The following is a 9,730-nucleotide window of genomic DNA, read 5'->3' as shown; positions in this document are numbered from 1 at the left end:
CGAGAAGGGGTGGTTAGGCACTCTCCCCCACGGTAAAAGCACACATTGTTACTATGTAACTTTTGTTTCTTACATTTATCTCTATTCACTGTTAAAATTTCGGACACTAAAACCCCGCTTACCGCTGGGAGTAAAAATTCAAGGCCGTGACACACGAGCTAGCGAGACGACAATAATAGCTAACCAAAAGTGGTAAGGACGCGCGATTGTCAAAAGTCAAAGTAAAACAAATAGGCTGGCAATATGGCGACATGCATTCGTCAAATGTTTTCATGATGTTAACTCTTACAACTTTTATTTATTTTCTTATAATTAACATCTTGTTTCTTTTCAGGAAATTTCCAACAACAGATCCCAGCCAACAGCTTCGACCAATTCCCCCAAGCCGAACACTACGCCAACGAGACGAAGGAGAACCAATACACCAACCTGAACACAGTGTCTACAAGTTCCAAACTTGAATCTTCGTTCAGCGACTTGTTAAACAATCGCTACGCCTACGCCACGTACGAGGAGACGACCAGTTTCGCCAACTCAACGCCCGACCAACCGACGGCAAGCGCTGTTGCCAACGTGGCGGATCGCATCGTCAACCCTGAGGCCAACCCTGACGATTGCGACGAGAATTTCGGCGAAATCATCAAGAAAACGATGGTCGAAACAGTGTCGGCGTAAATCATATTCTAAAAGTGCATATAATATGTTATATTATTTAAAGTTATCGTTACGTTAACCTATATTTAATTATTATTATTATTATTATGAAAATGTAAATGATTTATATGAGGAAAAATGTAGAGAAAAAAATAGTAAAAGGAAAAAATGTTTTAAAATAAATGTTGTGAAAAATACTTATTATTAAAGTAATAATGTTATTTTTCTATTTGGTTTTTATTTATTATTGTTTCTCCAATGTTATGTTCTTTAAAATCAAAGAAGCTATTGCCATACATTACTAACATCTACAAATGCATGTGCAATACATTTATTTTTATTAGATTATATTAAAAAAGCCTCTTTTATTTTTCTTTTAGAGGCTATCGCTTCTTTCACTATAATTTTTGCTAAAATCTATTCTGTGCCCTGTATCCTCCCTGTATCCAAGGCTTTTTTTTAGTTTTTAGTATTTTTATTTTAGTTCTGAGTAATTTCTTCGAGTGTCTAAGACCGTGTAGGAATTAAATACTTTATACTCAAACTGAGAAAGGAAATTATAATCTATTAATGCTATAAGATTTCTTCAAAAAATATTATTTACAATTATTGGCAACAATTATTTTAAGCTTGATCAGACTTTTTCTATAAACTCCTTAAATATTTCACAAATAGTTGGTGAAAAGAAATAACTAAATTTGACCAAAAAATAACAAAATTTATTACATCTGCACATTAAAATAAAAAATGTATTTATGAAATATAAAGGGAAACAAAAACAAAAATATTTAACCAGATATCTTCTAAAATAATAAATATAATTCAAACTTTTTGAGTACACTTACAGAAATCTGTAATTTAATATACAGAAATATGTTCCTTTCTTTTAGTAAATAGTTCCAAGACCTACCACCATCAGCTGTGTTACGATTTGTTTACGAACGATTGTTTTAACTATTTCGCAATAATATTTACTTATTTATCATCTCATTACAGCTATTTTAATAAGTGGCGGCATTAATAATAATTGTGTGTAAAGTGTACTTACTCAAATAACGTAAGATAGATTATAAATTTAATAAAAGCAAACATGTTGGAGCCATTGCTGAGCCAGCTGAATAGCATGAGAGTGGTTTTGGCGAGCAGTTCGAAGCAACGTGCTAGTTTGTTGAGCAGTACGGTAAGAGATAAGAGATGGCGCCACGAATGCCAAATTCATCTTTTTCTATAAGTATTTTTCTAAGTTAAAAATCTGGTTTTATATAAAGGCAGAAAATAATATAAATAATGATTATCTATTGGGTTAGATTTTAAATATATTAAATGCAATAATTTAATATTAAATTAAGAAGTAGTAAAAATAAAATCGGATAGGGATTTTTATAATAGTATCCAATATTATGAGACAGATTAAAAGATGGCGCTACAGTGGACATTTCTATACATTTTTGTTATTTTTTTTTAATTTAAAAATTATGAAATAAACAACTGGGAAAAATTATAATTTTAAGTCAGTAACCTAAGAAAAAAGGATGTAATGTGTATGTATACTGAGTGATTCATTGTTCCAAGTTCCAACAAACTAAATATCAGGTTTCTTCTTTGAGATTCTAACTTTTCAGTACACAGGGTGAGCCAACGGTAAAGTCCATTATCTCATTTGTTGTTTCGAGATTTACAACAAAATATTGAATATAAAACTTATAGAGACGGTTAAGATACACATTTTAAAATTATTACAGAGTATACAGGGTGCTTCAAAAAAGTGTGGCGAATATAACATATATGTTTTTTAAAGGCAACACTCTATTTTTTATTTTATTTTTAGATTCTGCGTAAAATTCCATAACTTTTTTATGTATAATGTTATATACCTACCTAAAATTAATAGTTTTTGTAATATTTAAATTTGTTTAAAGAAATGTTAGATTGCAATGCGGTAAAAAATTGTCTGTGATGCCATTGTTTCTGAAAATGGACAACTAAAATTTGGTAGGAGAATTTTATAGAGATATCGAAAAAGACATATGTAAAGATATTTTAGTTAGACACTACAGGGTGTTCAAAATGTATTTATGCATTTCAACTACTTAAAATTAAGAAATTTCAAATTCTTAAATGGTACACCCTATACATTATCATTTTTTCTGATAGATTTTACAAAAGTCTTCAACTTTTATTAAGTATGTCATATGCCTATTTTTAATAGTTTGCGCGTTATTCCAATTTTTCCTATTTTTACCCATATTTTTAATACAGTTACGCTATAACATCATATTTTATGTAAATTTTTAATAAATGACATCTTGACCTTGCCAAAATTATCGTCAATTTTCATTCCCAGCCGTCTTTGACGTCGTTTTTTTTCGATCGTAGGTATTTTCTTCATATTTTATAAAATAAAACGCTTGCTTTATTTTTTATATATCTAATTTATATATAAAATGATTTATTAGGAACAAAATGCGTTTTCTAAAAATATATTTTTAATATAAATTTTTAGAAATTGAAGTTCGAAATAGTTGCTTCGAGTTACGAGGAAAACCTAGATCCCACACAGCATACTTTTTCCGACTTCGTGGAGAAAACGGCTTTGGGAAAACTAAACGACGTGCTGGAAAAACTGAAAGATGACCAACGAAAGCCTGACATCATTATAGGATCGGATACCATGGTAGCTCACAACGGTAGAATGTATGGCAAACCAAAAACAAGGGATGAAGCTATTCAGTGCATATCAGAGTAAGTTTTTTTTATTATTTTGTCTCGGATGGTATTTAAAAATGAATATCGTTACATTCTACATCTTATCCAGGGCCAGCGGAAGGAAAATATTGAGACCGGGCGAGTACCCTATCTGGCGCCCTCCCCCCTCCTTAACAGTTATTATACCTCTCTTTTTCCTTCAGTTACTTTAACTACAAACTAAGCATATTTATGCTACTTTAACAATAAATTTTCACTTAATGATACTTCAAAATTCTTCTCTTCGTTTAATCTTAGTCTGCGATTGTTGTTTTTTCTACACCGGTCTCGAAAGTGACTCACTCCTATAAATTTTTTATTTTTTTTAGATAAAAAAACGAGTTCTGGTATGTTAGTATAATGACATATATTAGGTTTGATTGACGTATTCAATGGTTTTTAGTCACTTCCTGAAATTACTATAACTTTTGATTTTTAAATGCACCCTCGGTATATTTCTACTTTATTCCAAAAGAAAATGACATTCTGAGTAGAATGGCATATCATATGTCAACTTTTGACATTTTCGCTTAAAAAAATCGTATTTTAAATTTTAATCTATAGTGCCAGGGCTGTGTTAAAAATAAACAAATTATAGGGAGATAAACTTCTGAGACGCACTCGGTATATAGAGCATAAGAAATAGAATTCCAACTTCGGCAGTCTCGTTCTGCTATAAGTGATCTTTGAAAACATAACAGTATTTAATTGCAAGCAGTTGCATTATTTTTTATTATATTTTATTATTAAGAATTTAAGAAAATTTTCCTTTCTTTTTCACAAACAATTACATATTTAGTGCAGAATCAGTATTATGATCAGACAGTTTTCTCGGCTGCAAAATGAGGATCAGCCAATGTTTGAGATGCATTTCTTTGTGTGATTCCTCTAATGAGAAAATTCTACGATTTTGCTACCATTTTCAGCGTATTACTACATATTCAATCCGGAACAATCAAAACCACCAAAAGATTGATATCTTTCCCACTACTATTAATAAATTAATTTAATTAATGAGGCAAACTTATAAGTTTTTTTTGATAATAAGGATATCAGCATCCTCTTCAGCTTCTTGCGAATGAATATTTGCCGCATATAACTTTAGGGCAGATCAGCCATTAATAATAACAAATAAATGGTGTGGATAGTAGAAAAAGTGCAATTTTGAGCGGTCAGTCTAAAACTGTTAATTTTGCTGGCTCTTGACCCAAAACAGTTTGTTTAGAAATTTATAAAAACGAGAATTATAGAAAGAAGAATTATTTACAAAAAGTTGTTAGCTTTTGAGTTATAAAAATGCCACGAACAAATCCGATTTATTTTTTTTTATTTAATTTTGTTTAATATTCTTCCACGAAAATGAATTCGCAAATCCCAGTTTCGGATAGAGCACTCAAAAAACATATCGAATAAAAGAACTCAAAACTATCCCAAAGCTTTCGTGCTAAGGATTTTTTTGAGAATAATTTCAGTAAACTATAATAGGATACATCTAGGATATAGTATAGTGTTTATAATGTTTAGTCAGATATTCTCCCCTATGTGGTGTGGTAATAGCTAATGTGGAAATTGACAGTACCGATTAATTATTGAACTGGATATTCGTTACTATTTGTTTAGATTACTGTTTTTAAATATTTTAGTTGCTGTTGTGGCGCTCCTCGTTTGGCCGCCCGGTGCGCCCGGCCCTTCCGCCGGCCCTGATCTTATCTAAGATGACAAGTTTGACCAAATCACCCTGTACAGGGTGGTCGAAATTGGTCTGTTTTAACAGAGAAAATCTATTTCTTGACTAGATAGAGCAAAACCGACATAGATGTCATGGGCTCGATTTCTGAGACACGTTTAAATGGCATAAACCGCCTGTTGATATTTTCACTGCCAACTGAGATACCGGGTCTTTTTGATTTTTTTACCATTTTGAAAATTGCCCATAACTTTTTTATTTTGCGGAATAATAAAATTCTGTAAAAACGCACTTTAGGCACTTTTTAAGAACAATCCAGTGGCGTAGTCAGTTTTTTCTATACTTGCTATTTTTGTTATAAATAATACAAAATATAATTGTTTAAATGGAAATCATAGTTGACTATGAACTTTAAAAAAATGCTGGCGTTTAATCTTTTCCAACGATATAAAGTTATGGGTATTTATTTCTATGTATGAGAGAAATATTAGTTTTTTTATCTTTATATCGAAGCGGGCCTTGATTTTGTATTGACCTATTTGCCTAATTATTTTTTTACAATTTTATATTGTATATTATTATTTATCTGCATAATTAAAGACTTTTGAAAAGGTAAATTAACATTCTCTATTAGTATTAGTTATTACAACTGAAATCGATACAATAAACAAAACTAAAAAAACGTATTTTTTGAGCGACGAATATATTTTTCTAAAAAAAATCATTAAAGATGTTCAAACTGAGCACCTGCTTGTTAAATACACAATAAACATCATTTACGCACAGAGTTACAGCGACTTATTAGGCGAACTGGTGTAATAAGTCCGAAAGCTTGCTTAGTAGCCTTCTGTAATTCTTCTCTCGTCCCAATGGTTTATATATATATTAGGTCTTTTAATTTCCTCCATAAAAAAGTCGAAAGAAGTTAAATCATAGGACCTAGCAGGCTAAGATATGGGGCCTCTTGTTCCAATCCAATTCTCTCTAAATTCTCCATTTAATAGTTCAGTTGTAACCATGGCGTTTTAATTGTAATTGGTAATACTAATATAGAATGTCGAGTTACCTTTTCAAAAGTCTTTAATTATGCAGATAAATAATCCTATAGAATATTAAATTGTGATTAAAAATAATTAGGCAACTAGGTCAACACAAAATCAAGGCCCTCTTCGATATAAAGATAAAAAAAACAATATTTCTCTCATTTTTAGAAATAAATACCCATAACTTATATCGTTGGAGAGGATTAAACACCAGCATTTTTTAAGTTCATAGCCAACTATGATTTCCATTTAAAATATTATATTTTTTATTATTTCGGACAAAAAGAGCAACTCTAGAGAAAAACTGATTACGCCACTGGAGTGTGCTTAAAAAAAGTGGCCCAAGAACGTTTTTAGAGAATTTTATTATTCCGCGAAATACAAATGTTATCGGCAATTTTCAAAATGGTAAAAAATTCAAAAACACCCCGTATCTCAGTTGGCAGTGAAAATATCAACAGGCGAGGCGGTTTACGCCATTAAATGTGCCCCAGAAATCGAGCCCATGGCATCTATGTCGGTTTATCTTATCAGGAAATAGGGTTTCTCTGTTAAAACAGACCAATTTCGACCACCCTGTACATTCACCGGTTAATTTAATAAATCGTTCTTACCCTGTGAAATAATAACAAACAGATAGAGTATTTCTTTATTGCTTTTATTGGTTTCAGCTTGACGCGAAGTGGCCTGCCCAATAGTGTTTACACAGGTGTCGTTATATGGTACAAGAACAAGATTCACAAGTTTACAGAAGTCTCCACCGTCTATATGGCCAAACTGACTGAAGAAGAAGTGATTGCTTACGTAGATACAGGAGAACCAATGTAAGACAACTAAGTAGCTGTATAGGTTTTTTTTATTTGTCCAACTCATTCATTTTTCTCAAAAAAAGTTTTTCTCCAAAATAAAAATTTCTTTCTAGTTTGGTTTCTAGCCGACATATGAAGTTTTTTTCTTAAACATTAGAATGTCATTAGAATGTAGAATGAGTGAGAGGGGGTTAATCAGTGCGACCTTAAAGATCTATTGTGCCCCCTTCCTTGAGTCATTACACAACAACTTATTTATATATTAGTCTACAACCCATCATACCTTGTTGTAGAGGGGGCAGGGTATTTCCCATCCTCCTCTGACAACAGATGTTCTTTCTCCGAGGCTGGAGAATCTGTCAATTTTCTCCATCTCTTTAACTTGGTCTATCCTTAGACCTGATACCGGTGTTGTCCCGTATCTATAATAGAGGATATGCCCCTCTTTCTCTATTGCCTCCTTGGATTTGAGGTCAATTCCTATTGTGAGGACCTGACCATGACCCCCCTCCCACGAGTTGATGATTCGCCAACTCGATGTCCTTACATTGAAGTTCTGACCCTGGATAAGGCTCAGCAGGTAGGTGTGTCTTTCCCCTTGCCCCTCGGTTTGGTGGCCGTGATGGCCGTCCCCTTTAAGGATGTTTTCTCTCTTCACTGCAACCAGTTTCGGCCCCTGCCAATTTTTAAGCTTAGTAATAGGGTCCACCAACCAATTCGCCGATTCTTGAGATACACAATCTATGAGGATCATGCCCACCCGAAAGTGTATCCGCGCAAAACGCAACTGACCCACATTTTGTAGATCGTTTTGTTGCGATCCGATCGCCACTACTTCGTCCAGTATAGCCTCTTCTAGAGACGTTAGCTGGTCGGTGGTCAGAGCAACCTCTGGGAACTCCTTTGGCAGCACCGCCATTTTCACTTGTCCAGCAATAGCGGCAAAGCTGGTGATACGTCCTTGCTTGCCTCCCGGTGTTGGACGGCTTTCCATCCTGGCTTTTTTCACTCCCTGTCAGAGAAGAGGTGAGAAGTTCTCGCTCCCTCTCTTGCCCTTTGATGGAGATGAGTCAGGTTGTTTCTTGGTTTCATTACTCTCCCCTTTTCGGACGAGCGTTTTTGCTTTTGCTTCCTCTGGAGCGAGTCCTTCGTGGAGCAGTCGGAGGTATCTCCCTGCTTCTGCTCCGCTAAGACCTACTTTCAGAGGATCGGCTAGCCTGCCTGGTTGACCCAGGCCGGGTAGACGAAACGGCAGTTTGTGTCGCTTATTGGGTCTAGAGGTAGGCTCCCGACCCTTGCTGGAAAAGGTGGTAGCTTCCCAAGCAAGCGTCAGCCACCCCTCTTGTAGTTTCCTTTGGATTTGGTCCCTTGGAACTTTCATTTGTAATGTTCCCAGTGTCGCTAGGAGACTTTCCCACAGCTTCACCGGTGGTGTTTTTAGTACTAGATCTCATAGTGTTCCCACGAGTCGCTAGAGATAGTCGGTCCACTTCTACAAAGCTCCGCATGTAGAAGTAAGGGGTAAATACAATGGGGTGCCCCCTGATGCTCCAAGGTTGAGGCCAGTAATGGCTAGTCCTCTATCTAGCCACGCATCCCTTTGACCTGGTCCCGCCATCGTAGGAGTTAGGTTTTTGGTGAGGTTGTCTCCTCTTGGTCCGGGCGGTTAAGCCAAGACCCCCCCACACCCTCTACCCGCGAGACATGACCGTAGTCAGTAGAGGGTGCCTGGTATGACGGACAAGGTTAGCCCCGTCCGGCATCGTTATATGTCTTGGTGCAATTCCCTGGCCACGACACTACAGTCAGGAACAAGACGATGAGTGAGATGCTTGTTAGACCAAGCCAAGCGCAAGGGGATTTCCCCCAGCACTTAACCAGGGGCTTCCCCACCAACGACAAGGTCTTGCATCTCCTAGGGGAAGTAGCATATCATTAAGGAACACCCTGTATATATTATCATTTTATTTCATTTAATTTAACCAGATAATTTTGCTTTCCTTCGTGTTATCTTAATAAAGTGCACTAAACATAATCTTTTGCAGCTTTTAGATAACACGCTGTCAATCAGAGTTATTGATATTTTTAATGCACTTGTGCAATAATTCTACACACAGAAGCTAGCGTGGAATACACAATAACCAAAATTTCATTCTATGTATACTTATTAATCTAGATTTAACCTTAAATTTTACTACTTTTTTATTATAGCTACCCAATTATAATTGACGGTAGAACCATGCATAGATAAGGACAAATAAATTAGATCATTACATTTACTACCCATCAATTTTCATTATTTTCCAATTTAATCAATTTTTAGGGGAAAAGCTGGAGGATACGGGATACAAGGTATAGCCAGCACATTCGTGACACGCATAGAAGGAGATTTCAATAATGTAATCGGGTTGCCCTTGTGTCGTTTAGCCTTTACCCTAAAGAAAATTGTAAATGAAAATTAAGTATATTAATAAATAAGTAATAGAAAAATTATGTCTTGTTTCTTCTTCTTCTTCTTACCTAAGTACACTTACCAGTACGAAAAACGGGTACCTCAATTTTTTTTTATGTGTTTTAAAGTTTTATATACAGGGTAGCTGACATACAGGGTGGTCCGAAATGTATTCCGGAAACTTTGGCAGCATATTCTGTAGATAAAAATAAGTAAAAAAGTTCGTATAAATGTATGTCCTAAAATGATTAGTTTCAGAGATACAGGGTGTAGAAGTTTCATTTTTATTTCGATTTTTTCCAAATAATTTATGAAGTAACGTCAATATTTGGATGAAAAT

The 9,730-nt window shown here is 34.6% G+C and overlaps 2 protein-coding genes across 7 annotated transcripts in view; both read left to right on the top strand.

Annotated features, from left to right (window-relative positions):
* Window positions 1-818, top strand: part of LOC115886166 — a 57,583-nt gene extending 56,765 nt beyond the window's left edge. For all 6 annotated transcript variants that reach the window (XM_030905240.1, XM_030905242.1, XM_030905241.1 and 3 more), the window contains exon 6: window positions 335-818. In XM_030905240.1, coding sequence (XP_030761100.1) covers window positions 335-675 — 341 coding nt within the window. In that variant the 3' untranslated portion in view covers window positions 676-818. The remainder of the gene's footprint in view (window positions 1-334) is intronic.
* Window positions 819-1,555: 737 nt separating this feature from the next.
* Window positions 1,556-9,421, top strand: LOC115886165 (dTTP/UTP pyrophosphatase). The gene is made up of 4 exons (XM_030905236.1): window positions 1,556-1,834; window positions 3,158-3,396; window positions 6,801-6,953; window positions 9,262-9,421. Exons 1-4 carry the CDS (start codon window positions 1,745-1,747, stop codon window positions 9,398-9,400), a joined length of 621 nt encoding a protein of 206 aa, XP_030761096.1. The 5' UTR covers window positions 1,556-1,744; the 3' UTR covers window positions 9,401-9,421.
* The last annotated feature ends 309 nt before the right edge of the window (window positions 9,422-9,730 follow it).

The sequence above is a fragment of the Sitophilus oryzae genome, unplaced genomic scaffold (genome assembly GCF_002938485.1).
Source record: "Sitophilus oryzae breed Bouriz unplaced genomic scaffold, Soryzae_2.0 scaffold_471_pilon_pilon, whole genome shotgun sequence".
In the NCBI taxonomy this organism is placed as follows: domain Eukaryota; kingdom Metazoa; phylum Arthropoda; class Insecta; order Coleoptera; family Curculionidae; genus Sitophilus; species Sitophilus oryzae.
Note: the sequence above shows the minus strand (reverse complement) of the source record. Positions and strands in the feature narration are given on the sequence as shown.

Coding starts and splice junctions, on each gene's coding strand:
- LOC115886165 (XM_030905236.1), top strand. CDS start 1,745: ATGTTGGAGCCATTGCTGAGCCAGCTGAATAGCATGAGAGTGGTTTTG. Junction 1,835..3,157: donor CTAGTTTGTTGAGCAGTACG/GTAAGAGATAAG, acceptor ATAAATTTTTAG/AAATTGAAGTTCGAAATAGT. Junction 6,954..9,261: donor GTAGATACAGGAGAACCAAT/GTAAGACAACTA, acceptor ATCAATTTTTAG/GGGAAAAGCTGGAGGATACG.